This window comes from Cervus elaphus, chromosome 9 (assembly GCF_910594005.1).
Source record: "Cervus elaphus chromosome 9, mCerEla1.1, whole genome shotgun sequence".
Taxonomy (NCBI): Eukaryota; Metazoa; Chordata; class Mammalia; order Artiodactyla; family Cervidae; genus Cervus; species Cervus elaphus.
In genome coordinates this window covers 17700782-17722698 of record NC_057823.1, presented here as the reverse complement: position 1 = coordinate 17722698, position 21917 = coordinate 17700782, and the positions used below count along the sequence as shown (strand labels likewise).

At 48.5% G+C, this 21917-nt stretch overlaps 1 protein-coding gene across 2 annotated transcripts in view; it reads right to left on the bottom strand.

The window, feature by feature from the left end:
- SLC44A2 (solute carrier family 44 member 2) overlaps positions 1–15264 on the bottom strand; it is a 31779-nt gene extending 16515 nt beyond the window's left edge. For both annotated transcript variants that reach the window (XM_043911502.1, XM_043911504.1), the window contains exon 1: positions 15120–15264. In XM_043911502.1, the coding sequence (XP_043767437.1) occupies positions 15120–15150 (31 nt within the window). In that variant the 5' untranslated portion in view covers positions 15151–15264. The remainder of the gene's footprint in view (positions 1–15119) is intronic.
- Between the last annotated feature and the right edge of the window lie 6653 nt (positions 15265–21917).

The following is a 21917-nucleotide window of genomic DNA, read 5'->3' as shown; positions in this document are numbered from 1 at the left end:
TGTGGTCATATACAATTGGTGTTCAATAATTGTTGCTCCAAGTCAGGTACCCCCTGGGGGGAGTCTGGTCACCAACTCAGCTTGTCCCTAGAGAAACATAATCCACCTGCCAATGAGGGAGATGCAGGTTCGATCCCTGGGCTGGGAAGATCACCCCTTGAAGCAAGTAAGCTGAGCACCACAACTTCTGCACCTGTGCTCCAGAGCCCAGGAGCCACAACTACCAAAGCCCGTGCACCCTAGAGCCCATGCTCTAGAACAAGAGAAGTCACCACAATGAGAAGCCGGCACACTGCAGTCAGAGAGTAGCCCCTGCCTGCCACAACTAGAGAAGAGCCTACACAGTAACAAAGACCCAGTGGAGCCAAAAATAAACAAACAAACAAAAAAGAAATGTCACCTCCTCCCCAGTGGCTTCTAGCTGTCAAGGCCCGACTTGCCCCCTGGCCCACAAGCTTCAGCAAACAGGCGAGGCCCAAGGCGCCAAGCCATGCCCTTGGGTGACCAGGCCTCTCAAAGGAGCCCTGTGGTTCCCGTGGTCCCTGCCAAATCAAAGGCAAACTGGTCCCACCCTGCCCAGGGCAAGCGGTGCCCAGGCTGAAGCTTCTTCTCTTTCAGATGTGCTAGGTCCCCTGGGGACACTCCTGCAGACTCCAGCTCCACCCTGATGATGCTCAAATGTGGGCACAGCCCTGTGACACGTGCCCCCCTCAGCACCCCACACAGGGGCCTCATGGCGTGCCTCCCATTGAGCACAGCTATATCAAACCACCATGGTCCCCCAGGCTGCCCTGCCCTCCTGGTGCTCAGGCCGGAAACCTCGCACTTGGCTTCCAGGATCCAAAAGCTTCTCACCCACTCCTCGGCCCCCCACCCTGTCACATGGCTGTCATTTCCTGCCTGAAGAGTGCAGGTGTCTCCACCCTGGTTTCTGAGCTCTCACACTTGTCCCCGCCCCCATTCCCTGGTAGGGCCCAGTGGAGGCAGTGATCACCCGATTCAGGGTATGTCCCTCCTCTGCCCTGAACCCTCTATGGCTCCCACCTCACTCTGAGCCAAAGCCCAAGTCCTCCCCGTGGCCCACGAGGCTGTGCCCACTCTGCGCTCCCCTCCCTGCCCTCAGCCCCTCCCACTCCCCCCTTTCCTTCTCCATTCCATTCACTGGCCTCCTGGTTATACTGTGGGTTACACTGGTTACAGCATCCCAGGTGGCTCAGCGGTAAAGAAGCCGCCTGCCAATGCAGAGACCCAGGTTCGATTCCTGGGTCAGGAAGATCCCCTGGAGGAGGAAATGGCAGATGGCAGTCCACTCCAATATTCTGGAAAATCCCATGAACAGAGGAGGCTGGTGGGCTACAGTCTACAGGACTGCAAGTTGGACGTGACTGAGTAACTAAGCCTGACACTATAATATACACTGTCTTTTTTTTTAAAACTTTTTCACTTTTATCAAAGGTTGTGACCACGAGGGATTCATAAAATGTCACAAAACTCTATTTGCTATTGAACTGTCTATTTCTAAATAGGAACAGACACTAGTACAGCAATTGCTTTTATATGGAAAGTTAAAATTTTTTGAGAAAAGATTGACATGTATAGATATTTGTTTCCTTTTTGAATTTCAACCCCCAAAATATTCCAGCAAAACAACAACAAGAAAAACCAAGGGAAGTTGGCCTGGGTATCTACTGCCAAGGATGGTGGACTTGCCCACACCAGGCCACCATGAGCCCTCGTCCCCCTGTTATATTATAAACACAGGGCATGGTTCTTACATCAGGGCCTTTGCACAGGCTGTTCCTTCTCCCTGGAGATCTCCTCCCTGAGAAAGCCACTTGGCCCCACATTTCTTTTTTTTATATTTATTTACTTGGCTGTGCCAGGTCGTGATTGAGGCATGTGAACTCTTAGTTGCAGCATGTGGGATCTAGTTCCTTGACCAGGGCTCAAACCCAGGACCCCCACATTGGGAGTGTGGAGTCTTAGCCACTGGACCACAGGGAAAGTCCTACTCCACCTCTTTCAACCTCAAACATCACCTCCTTAGAGAGGCTTTCTCTGATGATCCTATCTAAGACAGCATCCTTTCGCCCGCTCCTGTTACCCTATTTTATTTTGTGTCTTACCGCCTGCCACATCACGTATTTACACATTGACAGTTTCCTGTCTCTCTCCATGTCTGCTGGCTGCACAAGGGCAAGGATTTCTGTTTTCTTCATAACACTGTCCCCAGGACTCAGTATTGCACCTGGCATGGAACACGCACTCAGGATTTGTTCAATGAATAACCGCAATATATTATTCACATACATATAGCTAAGACTGAGAATAAAAAATACAGCTTAGAGTTTTCCAGATGCATACATTTTTAAAAATTAATTTTCACTGATTTTACACATAGAACTGAATACATGATAAATATCCAGTGGGCAGGGAAAGGATGAATCAGTCAGTTGCCTTGACTAGGCGTTAGGGAGAAAATAAATTCCACTCCCACCACACAGCAAAACAAATTCCACATAGATTAATCATGCATACAAATATATAAAACTCAAAACTTCAACAAGTGTGATGGGAAGATGAAAGAGCATATTTCTACCATCTGAGAGCAGGTGAAACTGGTAAGGTGGGTGGGGGAGAGAGAAAGGAGCACTGGAGCTTTCTCAAGTCAGCCAAATGGCAGCCTGATCGGCAGAGTGGAAACAGTCAGATAAGAACAGCTGGTACTGGGACTTCCCTGGCAGTCCAGTGGCTAAGATTGCATACTTCCACTGCAGGGGGCACAGGTTCAATTCCTGGTCAGGGAACTAAGATCCCACAAGCCACCTGGTACAGCCAAAAAAAAAAAAAAAAATATATATATATATATATATATATATATGTATGACTTCCCTGGTGGTCCAGTGGCTAAGAATCTGCCTTGCAATGCAAAGGATGTGGGTTCCATCCCTGGTCAGGGAACTAAGATCCCACATGATGTACACCAACTAAGTCAGAGAGCCACAACCAGAGAGTCCATGAGTTACAAGGAATATATCCAGCATGATACAAAGAAGATCCTGCATGCTGCAACTAAGACCTGAAGCAACAGATATATATGTTGCTGTTCAGTCGCTCAGTCATGTCCGACTGTCTGTGGCCCCATGGACGGTAGCCTGCCAGGTTCCTCTGTCCATAAAATTTTCCAAGCAAAAATACTAGATCAGGTTGCCATTTCCTACTCCATGGGATCTTCCTGACTTAGGGATGGAACCCACATTTCTTGCATCTCTTTCATTGACAGGTTGATTCTTTACCACTAGTGCCACCCATAACCCACTTTATGCAGGGGAAGCAGGTGGTCAGTTCCTACTCCAGTTTTGAGGGGCGAGTGGGAGCCACTGAGGGTGTTTGAGCAGGAGCATTATGAGGCCAAGCTAGGGAGGGGAACACGCACAGGCGGGCAAGTCTCAGCTCTCAGGGAAATCGGTAGCCATGGATGGGACAGGTGGGCTATGGCCTTGCAGTGTCAACTTGAGTTATCCTTCCACAAGATGGAATTAAAGATGCAGAGAGAGGCACCTGGTTTGGCCTTGGCTCAGGGCCTTGCCTTGTGGGCAGCTCAGGAAATAAAAGAGGGAACATGGGGACAGTGGGGCTTCCCCAATGGCTCAGCAGTAAAGAAGCCACCTACAAGGCAGGAAATGGAGGAGACATGGGTTCAGTCCTTGGATCAGGAAGATCCTCTGGAGAAGGAAATGGCAACCCACTCCAGTATTCTCGCCTGAAAAATTCCATGGACAGAGGAGCCTGGTGGGCCACAGACCACGAGGTCACAAAGAGTCAGACATAACTAAGCGACTGAGCACAATTGGTATTGTCGTCTGATCTGTTCCATTAGCTCTCGTTTTAACATTAGCCAAGTGGGGTGGAGGGAGGGGCAAGGCGAATACTAATGGTTTGATAATTGAGCCTGATTCAAACACTGCAGGACAGAAACTTGCTGAATCTTTGCAAGGATGATGCAAGATAATAAGAACAGTAGAATGCCCCAGTGCCTCCATATTACTGTGTGCCAGGCAGTCTTCTAAAATGTTACACGGTTTACCTCGGTTCACCCTTATAGCAATTCTGTGAGGTTGATTCCATCACTACTCCCATTTGACAGATGCAGAAACCGAGGCCCAGAGAAAAACAACATGTCAGTGGCCACAAAAACGATGAGCAACAGAGCTGGGCCACCCAGCTACTGAGTTAGTGTTTCCTTTGGATGCTGTAAGCAATTACCACCAACTTGGTGGCTCAAGACACAAATTTTGGGACTTTCCTGGTGGTCTATTGGTTAAGACTTCACCTTCCAGAGCAGCGAGTGCAGGTTTGATCCCTGGTTGGGGAGCTAGGACCCGGCAGGCTTCACAGTCAAAAAAACCAAAACATAAAACAGAAGCAATATTGTAACAAATTTAATAAAGACTTTAAAAATGATCCACATTTTTTGGATCATTTGTTTGTTTCTTCATTATTTGGATCATTTGTTTGATTTGTTTTGGAAACAAAACACACACAAATTTATTATCACAGTTCTAGAGATCAGATGTTCAAAGTGCATCTCACTAAGCTAAAATCAGGGTGTTGGCCAGGCTATGTTCCTTCTGCAGTTTCTCAGAATCTGTTTCCTCACCTCTTTCCAGCTTTTTGGCTCATGTCCTCCTCCTCCATCCTCAAAGCCAGCATTCCCATCAAGCCTACATCTATTTCCATTGCTGCAGCTCCTCCCCTGACTCCCCTGCCTCCATCTTTTCTTTATGAGGACTGTTGTCCTTGGGCCCATTTGGATAACTGAGAATAATCTCCCCATCTCAAGATCCTAAACTTAATCCCATCTGCAAAGTCCCTTTTGCTGTGAAAGGTAACACATTCATGTTGTTTAGCTGCTCAGTCATGTCAGATTCTTTGTGACCCTACGTACTGTAGCCTGCCCAGGCTGCTCTGGGCATGGGATTCTTCAGGTTGCCATTCCCTTCTCAAGGGGGTTCTTCCTGGCCCAGGGATCAAACCCGAGTCTCCTGCATTGGCAAGCAGATTCTTTACCACTGAGCCACAAGGGAAGCCCACAAGGTTCCAGGAATTAGGACATGGACATCTTTGCATGTGTGCTAGGTTGCTTCAGACATACCCAACCCTTTGTGACTCCATGGACTATAGCCCACCAGACTCCACTGTTCATGGGATCCTCCAGGCAAGAATACTAGAGAGGGCTGTCATTTCGTTTTCCAGGGGATCTTCCCCACCTGGGGATCTTCCCAACCTAGGGATCTTGTCGATTCAGGGTTCTGGCATTGGCAGGCAGGTTCTTTACCACTAGCGCCACCTAGGAAGCCCATGGACATCTTCGGGGTAGGGGGGAGCTATTATTCTGTCTCCTATGGCATCTTAACCATTTTTTTCACACTTTATTTTATTTTTTTTTCACACTTTAAAAAGAATAATATTTACTATCTTTTTGTCACACATGCTGCATGCGGGATCTGCGTTCCCCAACCAGCGATGGAACCCAAGCCCCCTGTAGTGGAAGCGTGGAGTCTTGACCACTGGACTGCCAGGGAAGTCCTCATGTCTTAACCATTTAGGGCAGGAGTTGTCAAACCATCCGTCCCTCATTGGGCAAATCAGTTCACCGTGTTTTCATATGGTTCAGGGCTAAGAATGGTCTTTTTGTTTTCAAGTGGCTGACAAACATCACAAGGAGACTACTTTGTCACATTAAATTTGAAAATCAGCAGATTTTCCTGGTGGTACGGTGGAGAAGAATCCATCTGCCAATGCAGGGGACACAAGTGCAATCCCTGGTCAGGGAAGATCTCACATGCCTCAGAGCACCTAAGCCTGAGCTCCACAACTACTGAGCCTGTGCTCTAGAGTCTGGGAGCCACAACTGCTGAAGCCCCCCAGCTCTAAAGCCCTGACTCCGAAACAAGAGGAGCTATCACAATGAGAAGCCCAAACACCACACAGAAGAGTAGCCCCCAGTGGCCACAATTAGAGAAAGCCCGAGGGCAGCTATAAGGACCCAGCACAACCAAAAGTAAAGAAAGAAAGAAAATTTTTAAAAATTAAAATGTCACCAACTACAAATCAAGTTTGCTTGGCACACGGCCATTCTCTTTCATTTTCATATGGCCAGTGGCTGCTTGCCTTCATGTTGTCTGCTATCTATGGCAGACTAGAGTAGCAGTCATAGACTGCATGTGAAAACATTCACTCTCTGGACCTTTACAGAAGTTCACTGCCCCCTGAACTCTAGGCCCAACATGTGTTGTGTGTGCTCTGCTTATAATGGTAGACAGTGGTAAAGGCACGTCATTCATTCCCCGGCAATACAGGTGGGGAAATTGACAAGCCCTTTCCCTTTGCAGTCTGCTGTTTGCCTGTGTAGAGAATGGGGCTCATACGTGCATTTGCTGGTAGGTGTGGCCAGGGCATGATGGTCAAAAAGCACTTAGCAGGGGCTTCCCTGGTGGCTCAGTGGTAAAGAATCTACCTGCCAGTGCAGGAGGCACGGGTTCGATCTCTGATCCAGGAGGATCCCACATGTTGCAGAGCAACTAAGCCCGTGCACCGCACCTACTGAAGTCCTCCTGCCTACAGGTCTGTGTTCTGCAGCAAGAAAAGTCACTGCAAAAGAAGTCGCAGCACCACAGCACAGTGGCCCCCGCTCACCGCAACTAGAGAAGGCCCACTCAGCAATGAGGACCCAGGACAGCCAAAAATAACTTTAAAAATTCATATTAAAAAAAAGAAAAGAAATGCTAACTAGGGACTTGCCTGGTGGCCCAGTGGTTAAGATTCTGAGCTTCCACTGCAGGGGGGCACAGATTCGATCTCTGGTCAGGGAACTAAGATCCCACATGCCACATGGCCCCCAAAAAGTTGCTAACCAGGAACGTGGTACTATTTGACAGAGGGGGCAAACAGAGGCCATGTGCTCAGACTGCATAGCTGATGAGGAACAGGACTCGGAATCAAACCAAGGCTCCTCTGGCTCCAACCCAGGCCTTTTGGGGGCAGGTACTGGGAGAGGCAGAGCTAAAAATGCGACTGTGGTGGGGGAGAAGGCATGGGAAAGTCAAACCGTTAGATCAGGCTCCGGGAGGAGAAGCGGCTGTTGGGTCCCTCCCTTGCTGGGCATAAGGGCCAACCCACCCAGTTCAGTGGGTGTAGGAGATAAGGGAACAGACTGCCCAGCCACAATTCTAGTGCCAGGACATCAAGTGCCACCCAGCCCTTGTAGCTTCTGGAGACAAGCCAAGTCCCCAAGGCCTCACCCACACAGCCAGGCCAGCCCTCCCCTGCCTTCCCAGAAACCTCCGCCTGGGTAATGGACATCCCAGCTGCCCAGACAAGTCCCCATGACAAATATTTCAAGACAGCAGCTGGGTAGGAAAACTAGAAGTGATTCTACTGACCACAATGCTAGGAGCAAAAGACTGAGCACCTACTGTGTGCTAGGCATCAAAACAGAAATTTCCTTCTAGGAACTCACTTTAATATTTTATTTATTTATTTTTAGCTATGCTGGGTCTTCGTTGCTGCACGGGCTTTTCTCTAGTTGCAGTGAGTGAGAGCTACTCTCTAGTTGCTGTGCTATGGGCTTCTCATTGCAGTGGCTTCTCTGGTGGAGCACAAGCTTCACGATAGTTGTGGCTCCCGGGGACGAGAGCACAGGCTCAACAGTTGTGACACATGGGTTGAGTTGGTCCTCAGTACGTGGGGTCCTCCCGGATCAGGGATTGAACCTGTGTCTCCTGCATTGACAGGTGAATTCTTTACCAGTGAGCCAGCAGCGAAGCCTTAGGAACTCATTTAATCCTTATGATGAAGGACTTTCCTGGTGGCTCATTGGTTGAGACTCTGTGCTTCCACTGCAGGGGGTGTGGGTTTGATCCCTGGTAGGGAAACTAGGATCCCACATGCCTTGTGGTCACAAAAAAAAAGAAATCCTTATAGCAAGGCTCCGAGGGCATGTGCAATGCTGGTCTTAGTTGCTCAATTGTCTCTGTTTTGCGATCCCATGGACTGTAGCCGGTCAGGCTCCTCTGATCATGGGATTCTCCAGGCAAGACTGCTGGAAAGGTTTGCTGTGCCTTCCTCCAGGGGATCTTCCTGACCCGAGGGCATACTGTACAATGAAGCAGACACAATGATGCTTCCTGACTTGTCCAAGAGACACAGAGCCAGCAAGAACTGAAATTTTGAGCTCCGCTCCTGATACCATGCTCTTCTTTCTTTTCCTTTAAACCTTTTTCAATTTTTTTTTTCTTTTTGTCGCACCTTGAGGCTGGTGGGATCTTAGTTCCCTGACCAGGGAATGGAAACCAGGCCCTTGGCAATGAAAATGTGGAGTCCTAACTATTGAGCCTATGTGCTGTAACTACTGAAGCCTGTGCGCTTAGAGCCTGTGCTCCATTCACAACAATAGTACCAAGCAATTCCCTCAATTTTTATTTTATATTGGCGTATAGTTTATTTACAATGCTGTGTTATTTTTAGGTGTACAGAAGAGTGATTCAGTTGTACATATATGGTTTAGTCGGCTAAGTCATGTCTGACTCTTTGTGACCCCGTGGACTGTAGCCCGCCAGGCTCCTCTGTCCATGGGATTCCCAGGCAAGAATACTGGAGTGGGCTACCATTTCCTTCTCCAGGGGATCTTCCCAACCCAGGGATTGAACCTGAAAGACCTTGAAAGAAGGTCTTTTTGCATTGGCAGGTGGATTCTTTACCACTGAGCTACCAGGGAAGCCCTCAAGCTACGCCGTGCAGCCAAAAACAACAGTAACAGCAGAAACAAACAGGGCTTCCCTGGCGGCTGGGTTCAATCCCTGATCCAGGAGGATCCCACATGTCACAGAGCAGCTGAGCCTCAGAGCCGCAACTACCGAGCCTGTGCTTTACAGCCCAGAAACGGCAACTAGTGAGCCCGTATGCCACAACTACTGAAATCTGAGCCCTAGAGCCCGTGTTCTGCAACAAGAGAAGCCTTTGCAGTGAGAAGCCCCTGTCCTGCAACGACAGCAACTAGAGAAAAGCCCGCACAGCAACAAAGACCCAGCAGAGCCAAAAATAAATAAATAAACACAAACAAATGGAAACAGAGGCCCCACTCCTCCCATGGTCCACAAAGCCCTATACACTCGGCCCACTCCCTCTCTTCCTTCACCTCTTCCTATGCTACCCTTTTATCTGTTCACTCCAGCCACAGGCCCTCTTGATTGCTCCTTCTAGACACATGAGACCAGCCCCAGGGCCTTTGCATAAGCCTTGCCTATGGCCTGAGAAGGCCTGAGAAATTCTACAGGGCTCCCTTTCTTATGCCTCTGGTGACCTCTGAAGAATGACCTGTTTCTTTTTGAAATTTTAAACCCTGCCTCCAGGCCCAATAGATCACTGCCCTCCCTCCTTCCTGATAAACTTTTCTCCAGAGCCCTTCTCTGAATGGAGAATTTTCTCCATTGTCTTAGTGTTGTATCTGCGGGTACCTTGACAAGGTCAGCTGGACAAGGGCTGGGTCTCCAGAGTCTAGGACAAAACCTGGCCCACGGTCCCTGCACAATACATGTTTGCTGAAGGAAGTTTCGAACCTGTATGTTTATCAAGATTAAAAAAAAAAACTTCAGGGAGCCTTTAGACTAAGAAAAATCACTCTTGGACTTCCCGGGTGGTACAGTGGATTAGAACCCGCCTCCCAATGCAGGAGACACAGGTTCGATCCCTGGTCCAGGAAGATCCCACATGCCTGACTACCGAGCCCACGTGCTGCAACTCCTGAAGCCTCTACACTACAGCCTGAGCCCCGTAGCACGAGAAGCCGCCGCACTGAGAAGGCCATGCACCACCACGAAGAGTAGTGCCCATTTGCTACAACTCAAGAAAGCCAGTGTGCAGCGATAAAGACCCAGCACAATTTTTTTTTTTAATAAATAAATCATTAAAAAAAAAAAAAAAAAGGAAAAAAAAACAAAAAAAACGGAAAGCCACTCTCCCTCTTATCCCTGGCCTAGAGCCATTACTTCCTCTCTGGGGGGGACAGAGGGCAGTTCCTCTCACTGGCTTCCCTTCTGGACACTGTCCACAGGCCACATACCCAAGCAGATTTCTAGCTATATTTATCCCTTATTCTTCACTCCCCTTGTTTCCTTACACACCCCCTTCCCCACTTTGCTGTTTCACAACCTAACATATTTAGACATTGTTACCCCATCAGCAAGGTTAGACCTACTTCATCTTACCAGGCAACATAGTAGCCCATCCTAGGAAGGGTGCCTTTTCTCATGAAACCAGCCTGAGGAGCTTTAAAAAGATACAGATGCCACACATACACACAGAAATAAACAGTCTAAGCTCTGGAAAGTCTTTCTGGCTGCCTTGCCTCCCGGGCAAGGACAGTGAGCTGAGAGGATATGAAGAGTTCTTTCACTTAGAAACCTAAAATATTCTGTGTGGTTAAGGGCTTATTTTTAATTTTCAGCCCTCCCCACCCCAGTAGAGAGAATACATTAATTTTGTTATATGACTTTTAAATCCTATTTTTAAATAATCTTCCTTGGGAGTTTCCTGGCAGTCCAGTGGTTAGGACTTGGCATTTTCACTGCAGGGCCCTAGGTTCTATTCCCTGGTCAGGGAACTAAGATCCCACAGGCCACCTGGTGTGGTCAAAATAATGAAAATTCTCCCATTGGGGACTGACTGGGAAGGGGCAGGAGAAAACTTCCTTCTCAGGAAAGGTTCTTCTTCTTTTTTTTTTTTTTTGAAAGAAGGTTCTTATCAGAGATCTGCACATTTTTTCCTAAGGCAAGGTTTTAAAGATTTTAGTCTTTTTGGTTTGTATATCACCTCTCTAACATATTCTTCTTCTTTGAAGAACCATTTCAAAATGTAAGAGCCATTCTTAGTCCTTAGGCTTCCCTTGTAGCTCAGTTTGTAAAGAATCTGCCAGCAAGGCAGGGTTTGATTCCTGGTTGGGAAGATACCTTGGAGGAGGAAATGGCAATCCACTCCAGTATTCTTTTATTATTTTTTAAATATTTATTTATTTGGTTGTGCTGGCTCTTAGTTGCAAGATCTTTGATCTTCATTGCAGCAGGCAAGATCTTTAGTTGGGGCTTATGAACTCTTAGTTGCAGCATGTGGGATCTAGTTCCCTGACCAGGGATTGAACACAGGCCTCCTAAACTGGGAACATGGAGTCTGAGCCTCTGGACCACCAGGAAGGTCCCCACTCCAGTACTCTTGCCTGGAGAATCCCATGGACAGAAGAGCCTGGCTGGCTATAATCTATGGGGTTGCAAGCACTGGACACGACTTAGAGACTAAACCACCACCACTCTTAGTCCATTCGCTTTACATAAACAGGTCACAGTCAACAATATAAATAACAATACTTAACACTACTGAGCTGAACCCTTAAAAATGGTTTTGATTGTAAATTTCATGCTATGTATTTTACTAAAAAGTTTTTTTAAATTAATGATGATAAGCCTTCCTTGGGCATGAGGAGATTCTGGGAGATGATCATATTTTTCACCTGATCTGGGTGCTGGTTACCTGTGAAGACTCCTGGAGCCTCATACATTTAGGATCTGTACCCTATTAGGTATGGATTTTCAACCTCAATAAAATTTTAGGGAGTGCCCTGATGTCCTAGTGGTTAAGATTCAGTGCTGACAGTGCCACGGCCCGAGTTCAGTCCATGGTCTGGGAACTGAGATCCTGCAAGCTGTAGACATGGCCCAAATATAAATAAATAAAAATAAAATTTCATCTTAAAAAAAAGAGTTTAAAATAATCCCCTTGATTTGTTCAATATAAGGGGTCCACCCACAAATACACAACTTGTTGCCACCATCAACAACAATTAAGCAGGATTTCTAGGAACACAATGTAGAACAGGAACACAATGTAAAACACCTTTCATTCAACAAATATTTGTTGAGCACCTAGTATGTGCTATGTGCCAGACACCGTGGATACTTTCAAATCAAACAGACATGTCTTCCTGACTCATGAAGCTAGCTGACATTTCTGTAAAAAGGGATTAAAAAAAACACTAATTAAAGAATTTGTATATAACCGCATGTGAAGTCCTAAGCCTAGACTCTGTCTGGAAGAAAACACAAGATTTTGTAACACGGATGCATGAAGGAAGTGTGATATGGGGGGAATGGAGAAGAGGAATATTTTTCTTAATAAAGCTTGCATCTTTTGTCTTTTGAACCATGTGAATGTATTATCACTTCCTCCAAAAAAGTTGTAATTAACAATAACCTCTCCCAACAATATTTTTAAAAGTTCAGATGCCAGAGCCCTGCTGCTGGCTGAGTTGAACTCTCTAGCGAATGGGGCCTTGGAATCTGCTTTTAAAACAAATACCATGGGCAGCCTTCCTTGGCAGTTCAGTGGTCAAAATTCTGTGCTTCTAATGCAGGGGGCATAGGTTCAATCCTTGGTCAGGGAACTAAAATCCCACCTGCCTTGCGGCGTGGCCAAACAAAACAAACAAACAAAAAAACAAGCCCTGTGACTTCTTTCTCAGTCCCGCACCCCCATCAGAGTCTATTGTTTTAGGTTCTAGAATATTTTTCCAGGCTGCTCATGCCAAGAGTGAGTTGGAAAGGATGGCAGTGAGCCTTGCTGACATCCGTCAGGGCCAGGAGCCATTTCCTGGCTTCCTCAGAGATGCTGCCTTCCTCTAGATATGATGTGTAATAGAGAGGAAGTTTTCTGTCCTGCCCAGTCTTATCCAAGTATATATCCTGACAAAGAGGGTTGCTTCCACATCAGCTCGTAGAAAATCCACGTCCTCAGGATCACCAGTCCCAGAGGCCTCCTGAGTTTCTCCAGATAACCAGCCACTGTGAAAAGCGCTTTTCACCTGCCGGTACAGTCTGCCCAGCCCTACTGATGAAAATACCTAGTCTCAGAGAGGTCACCAACTCACCTACAGCCCCACAGCTTGTATGTATTAGAACCAACCAGGATTGGAGCCTCCGTCGGTCTGACATCACCCCCTAAATTCACAGTGACTGATAGGAAGACGTCAGAGTACAAGGGAAGTATAGGGGACCCGCTCTTTCCAAAGCACACTTTCCCAAGGGAAATAAATCTCCCTGTTTTCTGGCAGGGACTTCACAGGGCAGTGCGAGGACCCTAGATTTTTGGTTCTGATGAGAATGAACTACTTACAAACTAAGCAAGATATCACCATCATCACCCCCACCCTTCGCAGCCACTTCAAGGAGTCAAACCCTGTGGCCCCTCTGGAGGAGGTGCAGGCCTGGCTGCAAGACCTGTCTCTCATTCTGAAGTCTCCATCTCATACTTTCCTGGACCTCATAGAGAGAAATCATGAAGCAACTGTGTGGTTAGTTTGCTGTTCCCTCTGCCTGGACCACACTTTGCTTAAATCTTCCCATGGCTGGCTCAATCTCCAGCCGTTGGTCACCTAAAATAATCCCAGGTGATTCTGCCCCCAATACACACAGACACACACACACAGACGTACACACCAAGATAGACACACACACACAATATCCGTTCATTGCCTCACAACGCATACAACAACCTAAAATTACTTATTTATTCAAGAATTTTTCCACTCTGTTCACTGCTGTATTATGTGTCTAGACACTGCCTGAAAAAAGGATGCTCAATACATACTTGTCAATGGAATGTGCTTCTAATGCCCAGCACAAGGTCTGCTGGACACATAAGTCCCCTGTCTCCAGTGTGGTCCTGGCAGGTCTATGGCTGGCTCCCTTTGGCCAAATACCGAGTGAATCACATTATTGTCCCCTCTGTCCCCAGGCTCGCCTCCCAGAGACCAAAGATACCAAAGGTGCTGCCCACAGTCAGGCAGGACCCCAGGTGGAGAATTCCAGATCAGAAAACGCCAGCCACACCCAAGGGACGCACAGCACTGGGCAGCCATGGGGTCTGGGGCTTGGGCCAAAACCAAGAGTGAGGGGGCCCCTCAGGAGGTCGGGGCTGCCAGCTTCAAGCAGGGGAGGGAGGGGCTGGGCAGCTGCCAGGCTCTTGGCTGGGCTAGGCAGGGAGAGCCTCTTCTATCTGTCTGTCTTTGCAGCCTCTGGAGGCCACAGTCCCTGAGGGAAGGGAGGCACAGCTCTATTCTGCTTGTTTTTCTTGATTATTTTTGAGTGGTTTCCGGCCCCCTCCCCAAGGCCCTTGGGTCTCACAGTTTCCAGGAAGTTTCAGTCACACGAGAGGTGGCAGGGCCCCTTTACCCCAGGGCAGTGCCACGTGGGGCGTGTGACCAGCTGGGCCCTGGGGACCCAAAAATGGAGAAGAGAAAAGAGAAACTGAGGACCCACCCCTCCGTGGGAAACCGGGGAAGGGAAGCACCACAGGGCGTAGGTGGGGAGGAAGCCTCATCATTACCCCATCCCACGGACCCAGGGGCTAAGGCCGCTCTCAGAGGTTGACGGGAGCGGGTACTTGTCTCGGGGACCCCCTCCAAAGGCAAGCAAGCCCCCCCGGCCGCTGGCACAGGGCGGGGAAAGTTTCTCAATTGTTTCCTGCTTCCTTCCTGCCCCTTCGCCGGTGGCGCCCCTGTTTCCGCCCTTCCCAGACGGCGGGCGAGACCCGATATGTTCCCATCCCAGGATTGGGTCCGCCGAGCCCTGCCTCAGTTTCCCCATCTGACCGAAAGCCCAAGACGGCTACTTCTAAGGGCGTATGAGCCGGAGGAAGAAGTGGAGGAAGGGAATTGGAAGAGGAGGAGGATCTGGGGGGAGGCTGGGGGCCTGGTCATTTTCTGAGCCCCGATCGCCGTGCCTCCCCTCCCCCGCCCTGCATCCGAGCCGCCCAGATAACGGGACCTCCCCGGACGGAGCATGCGCCATGCCTCCCCGCCGATCACCCGGAGGGGTAGCAGGGGCTCCCGAGAGGGGACGCGGGGCGACCAGGCGGGAGCAGAGGGTGTGGGCTCGGCGCAGAGCTGGATGCAAGGCCGGGAAGCAGGAGGAGGCCCTTAGCTGCAGCGCGGGTGTTTAAGATCTCGGATGTCCCTTTCCCAAGGCCCCCCAACTCATCAGAAGCGGACGCGGGCCAGAGGCAACTCCTACCATAGGATCCGTCCTTCCGCTCGTCCACCATGGCCGCGGCGGGCGGGGAGGGGTGTCCGGGCCAGCGCGACCCCAGCCCGGCCCGGCGGGAGGCTCCGCGGGCTGCAGCTCCCCGCCCCGGGCCCGGCCCCGCCCCTCCCGTCGGTCAGCCCCTCTCACTCCCACCAATGGGAGCACCGAGCGGGAGGGGGCGGGACCCGGGGCGGGGCGGGGGCGGGATCGAGAAGGGGTGGGGCCCCAACCTTTGTTTTCCATCTGGGATCCTGCGAGACCCTCTTGGTCCCTTTAGTGGGCCAGGGGTAGATGTCATTCATGCAATCACCTATCCAACCATTCAGTCGCCAAATAGATACCGAGCATCAGCTGTGTGCCAGTGAACAGACGAAAAGATGCATGTTTTTCATCCATCAGATTGGCAAGAACTTTAGAGTTTGATAACATCAAGTGAATAGTCAAAGCCATGCTTTTTCCAGTAGTCATGTATGGATGTGAGAGTTGGACCATCAAGAAGGCCGAGAGCCAAAGAATTGATGCTTTTGAACTGTGGTGTTGGAGAAGACTCTTGAGAGTCCCTTGGACTGCAAGGAGATCCAACCAGTCCATCCTAAAGGAAATCAACACTGACTATTCATCGGAAGGACTGATGCTGAAGCTGAAGCTCCAATACTTTGGCCACCTGATGCGAAGAGCCGACTCGTTGGAAAAGACCCTGATGCTGGGAAAGATTGAGGGCAGGAGGAGAAGAGGACAAGATGGTTGGAAAGCATCTCACAGACTCAATGGACATGAGTTTGAGCAAGCTCCCAGGGATCGTGAAGGACAGGGAAGCCTGGCATCCATGGGGTTGAAAAGAGTCAGACATGGCTGAGAGACAACATCAAGGAAGGTGATCTGATGCTGTGGGTCTGAATGTTCCCTAGCAAAAAGATTAAATCCCGACTGTGCTCACCCTGTACAATTCCTCTCTGTCACTGACCCTAGACAAACCATAGAATGTATGTGCACAGGCAGTTAATGCCAGAAGGTATCACCTGCAGCTTTGAAAGTTCTTGTATAAAATGGGGGAGAATGTGTATGTCCACCAGTAGAGCAGAGCATGCAACCCCATGGTGCACTCACAGAAGTGGACAGCATTAAACGGATAAAAACAATGCAGTTGGGCTTCCCTGGTGGCTCAAGTGGTTAAGAATCCACCTTGCAATGCAAGGGACACCCAGTTCAATCCCTGGTCCTGGAAGGTCCCACATGTTGTGGAGCAGCTAATCCCGTGCACAACTACTGAGCCAGTGCTCTAGAGCCCTGGAACCACAACTATACTGAGCCCACACGCTGCAACTGCTGAAGCCTGAGCATCTAGAGCCCATGCTCTGCAACAAGAGAATCCACCTCATGTGAAGCCTGTGTGGGGCAACTAGAGAACGGCTGCATGCAGCAGCAACTAACCAGCACAGAGAAAAATAAATAAACAGATCTAAAAAAAAAAAAAAAGCAGCAAAAAAAAAAAAAGGGAAGAGGTCATCAGGGAAATGCAAATTAAAACTTGATAATACACAACTACACACCCACCAGAATAGCTAAAACTCAAAAGACAGACGGTAGGTACCAAGTGTTGGTGAGTATCTGAAGCAAATGGTGGCTCTCCTACACTACTGGTGGGGGCATAAAATGGCACAACCACTTGGGAAGAGACCTGGTGGTTTCTTATAAATGAGCACCTACAGTATGATCCACACATTCTACTCCTAAGTATTTACCCAAGAAAAATAAAACTGAAACCACTAACATAAGAAAGACTAGACCTGCAAAACTGTGTATGCAAATGTTCACCGCAGCTCTGTAACAGCTTTATTCATAATGGCCCCTAGCTTAAAGCAACCCAATGGTCCATACCACAGAAGACTCCTCAGCAAGAAAAAGGAATGAATTATTATTGGAAAGTGCAATAGCAAGGATAAATTTTTTAAAAAGGGCAGGGGAGAGGGGCTTTCCTGGTGGCTCAGTGGTAAAGAATTTGCCTGCCAATGCAAGAGACACAGGTTCAATCTCTGGCCAGGGAATATCCCACAAGCTGTGAAGCAACAAAGCCTGTGCGCCTCAACTACTGAGCCTGTGTTCTAGAGCTGGGGAGCCACATGAGCCCATGTGCCCCAACTACTGCAGCCTGTGCCCCTAGAGCCTGTGTTCCACAACAAGAGAAGCCACCACAGTGAGAAGCCCATGCACCACAACTGGGGAGTGGCTCCTGCTTGCCACAACTAGAGAAAAGTCTGCACAGCAAAGAAGACCCGGAACAACCAAAAATAAATAGATGAATAAAATTGTATGTGTACATAATACATGCACACACATATATAAAACTATTATGCCCCAGTGAAAAAGGCCAGAGACTTTGCTATGAAGTCCTAGAACAGGCACAGCTAATCGACCTATGGCTACAGAACATGGACCAGAGGTGGCCTTCGTGGTTGTTAGTGACTGGCAGAAAGGGTCAAAGGGTGACTTCCTGGGGAGTCAGAAACAGGACTGCGGTTTACCAGGTGGGTTCAGTTCTTCACAGTTACTTGACGTTTGCCCTTTCTTAATAGATGTCACATTTTAAAAGTGGAAAATATCTCAGCAGTTTAAGAAAGAAGGAGGTGGCCCTGCAGATTAGTACAAGAGTGGCACTTAGTCAGTATCAGGCATGGTATTGCATGAAATCTTTATCACCTTTTTCCAGTTGGGGAAAGTGACCATGTGAAGTCGTTCAGTCAGGTCTGACTCTTTGCAATCCCATGGACTGTAACCTACCAGGCTCCTCTGTCCATGGGATTTTACAGGTAAGAGTACTGGAGTGGGTTGCCATTTCCTTCTTCAGGGGATCTTCCCAACTCAGGGGTCAAACCCGGGTCTCCCGCGTGGCAGGTGGATGCCTTACCATCTAAGCCATCAGGGAAGCCTGATGGAAAAGTGACAGGGGAAAGTGACAGAGAGAGGTTAATCTGTTTATGAAGTGTTTTGTTACTCCTTGCAATCATTTTCCAGTTGCAGAAAATGACACAGAGAGGGTAAGTGATTTTCCCACAGACACAAAGTTAGTGAGCCCTGAGCTGAACAAGAATTTCAGTCCACACACTCCACACCCCTCAACTGTAACCCTGCAGAGTATTCGGGAGGGTTTCAGGTCCTATCAGAGAGCATAAATACCAAGTTGTTTTTAGTATGGTATGTGGATTTTAATATGGTATGTGAGTTTTAGTATGCTATATGGTATGTGGAGAAAGAAATAGAGATACCTCAAACAGATACACGTGCAGGTAACAACAGAAAGAAATTTTAACAAGATAGAGGTTATCAGAAGGATCAGGATGGGAAGGAGGAGGCAAAAGGGATTTTTTCCTGATCTATCATTTGAAGTGTCCAGTCCAGTGGGATTAAGTATATTCACCTGTTGCAACAACATCACCGCCGTCCATTTCCTGAACTTTTTTCCTTTTTTGAAATGGAAACTCTACCCCGCCCCACCTGACCCCATAAGCAATAATTCCCCACCCCCTTCAGCCATCCCTGGCACTCACCATTCTACATTCTGTCTCTAGGAATTTGACTCCTCTTGGGACAGCCTGTAGGTGGAATCAGAAGGTATGAGATTTTATGTGAGATATATATATATAAAACCACCATAGAAGTTTTTTTTGTTTTATAATTTCATTTATTTACTTATTTATTTTGGCTGTGTGGGCTTGTGGTGAGCGGGGGTTTGCTCTTGTTTCGCACATGGGGCTTCTCATTCATTGTGTGGGTTCTTACAGCTCTGGACACTGGAGAACAGGCTCAATAGCCCTGGCACGCTGGCTTAGTTGCTCGTCGCATGTGAGGTCTTCCTGAATCAGGGATGGAACCCACGTCTCCTGCATTGGGAGGTGGATTCTTTACCACCGAGCCACCAGGGACGCCCCACAATAAAAGTTTTTAAACAGATTTTTAAGAATACAGTGTGAAAAAAATAAATAAATAAAATAAAATTAAAAAAAAAAAAAGAATACAGTGTGACACGGCTATGCTGGGAGAGTCATGGGAGACTTAGAAAAGTGCAAGGGAGGAACCTGACCTAGATGGGGTTGGGGGAGAAGGTCAGCAAGGGCTTCTGAAGAGAAGACCTTAAGAGCTGAGTGAGAACCAAGTGGAGAAAGCAAGATGGGTAGGCATCATGCATTAAGCTGTCATGGGCTAGAGGAAGAGAAAGAGGGGAAATGAAATTAAGGACGTCAGTGTGTCTGAGACTGTGAGTTCAAGCATGCTTTGTGGGAGAGGTCAACAGGGGTCAAATCTTGCCACGCAGGCCAGCTTGAGGGCAATGGGGAGCCATGGCTGATGCGAGGGTGAGGGAGGGCCAAAGAAGCTGTGAGTATCAGGGAGATCCCGTTAGTGCGGTGGATAAGGAGTTAAGGGGGTGACTGGATAATGTTACGACAGACCTAAAAATGAGAGACGTCACTATGCTGACAAAGATCCGCGTAGCTAAAGCTATGGTTTTTCCAGTAGTCATTTATGGATGTGAGAGTTGGACCATAAAGAAAGTTGAGCACCGAAAAATTGATGCTTTTAAACTGCGGTGCTGGAGAAGACTCTAGAGAGTCCCTTGGACAGCAAGGAGATTAAACCAGTCAATCCTAAAGGAAATCAACCCTGAATATTCATTGGAAGGAGTGATCCTGAAGCTGAAGCTCCAATACTTTGGCCACCTCATGTGAAAAGCCGATCATTGGAAAGATCCTGATGCTGGGAAAGATTGAGGGCAGGAGAAGGGGGTGACAGAGGATGAGATGGATGGATGGCATCACAGACTCAATGGACATGAGACTGAGCAAACTCCAGGAGATAGTGGAGGACAGAGGAGCCTAGCGTGCTGCTATCCATGGGGTCACAAAGAGTCAGACACAAATTAGTGACTGAACAACAAAGAGGCAGGATCCCTGTAGGCTTTTAGAAGGAACTGGGGCAGGGCCCCAGGCTCTGGGGACAGCGGAGGTTGCAGCTGCTGCAGGCTGGTTCGGGAAACAGAGCTGCTCTGTTCTCTGACTCCACTGAGGCTTTTGGGCTCATGAATTTTTCAGCCAAACAGACCTTGAGTTTCAGATTCCAGGGCACTGGGCTCAGGCTTCCGGGTTCTGTTTATTGCTTGAAAACATCTGAGGGCCCTAGGAGAAGGGCCCTGCAAGGTTCAATGATGCCTGGGCTGGGGTGAGGGCCTGACAAGTCCTCAACCTACCGAGGTCACCTTCTGAGCAAGGGGCTGTGTGCTCTGTTGGTTCAGTCATGTCCGACTCTTTGTGACCCCATGGACTGTGTCTCTCCAGGCTTCTCTGTCCACGGGATTTCCCTGGCAAGAACACTGGAGCAAAGGGCTGGTAGGAGTGAAACCGATTGGTGTCGTTTTGGGGTAGGGGGGACTCCGAAGAGCTCTGGTACCATGGTCCTTTATGTCTCAGCACAGAAAGAATTCAGCGAGTGGCAAAGTGATAGATTAGGGATTTATTAGAATAGGATACTTGTGAGGTTTACAAGCAAGGTGGGTGAGGGGGTGCCATGCCCTGAGAACTTACTGGGCTACCGTTTTATAATCAAAGGAAAAGTGGGGACATGGAGAAGAATTTCTTTGTCTTTCTTGAGTAAATGTCATGCTTCTATCATCAGTTCCTCCTTCAGGTTGAGCTTGGGGGTTTTTTTGTCCCTACACGGTCAAGTCGGGCTTCCCAGGTGGCTCAGTGGTAAAGAATCCTCCTGCCAGTGCAGGAGATATAAGAGGTTCAATCTCTGGGTTGGGAAGATCCCCTGGAGGAGGAATGGCTACCCATCCCAGTATTGTTGACTGGAGAATCCCATGGACAGAGGATCCTGGCTGGCTACAGTCCATGGGTCCCGAAGAGTTGGACATGACTGATGACTGAGCATGCACACAAAGACAGGGTCAAGCTAGGCCCACAAATTTTTGTTTATTTGTGCAGAGAGCGTGTCTGAGGGATCACTAACTTACTGAGCTCACTGGGCAGGATGTGGGGCTCAGGCCACCATTGTTTTATTGTTTGTGGACATGTCTCGTCCTTCTGTTGCATAAGCGGGTTTTGTCGCTAAGCAAGCCCACTTGACTTGGTGGTTAAGCAAACCTGATTTTTTGAGTAATCATTAATTTACAGGAGTCTCCCATATTTTTCTGTTTATAATCCTCCAGTGGGATTAACTATTTAATCATCTACTTTGTCCCTTTGGCTTCCCAGGTGGTGCTGGTGGTAGAGAACCTGCCCGCCAATGTAGGAGACTCAAGAGATGCTGGTTCAAGCCCCAGGTCGGGAAGATTGAGTGACAAAGCATGCATGCACTTTGTCTCTTTTCTCTGGCCCTATCAGGTACAGAAAGGACACCTTTCCTTTGAGCAGAGGTGACATAAAACCTTGGGCCTTTGCAAGGGCAGAACTTCCAGTTCTGTCTCTGCTTGCTGGGGTGACTTTTGTACAAATCATTCACTCTTCCTGAGCCTCGGGTTTCTTATCTGTCAAATGGCGACACCAGGTTCCTGAACTCAAAACATGACCTCCCACTCGGGAGACTTTTAGGGGAGCCCCTGGCTGTGCATGCCCGTGTGCTTAGCCTCTCAGGTGTGTCGGACTCTCTGCGACCCCATGGGCTGTAGCCCACCAGGCTCCTCTGTCCCTGTGATCTCCCAGGCATGAATACTGGAGTGAGTTGCTATTTCCTCCTCCAGGGAAATCTTCCCCACCCAGGGATCAACCTGCACTCCCATGCCTCCTGCATTGCAGG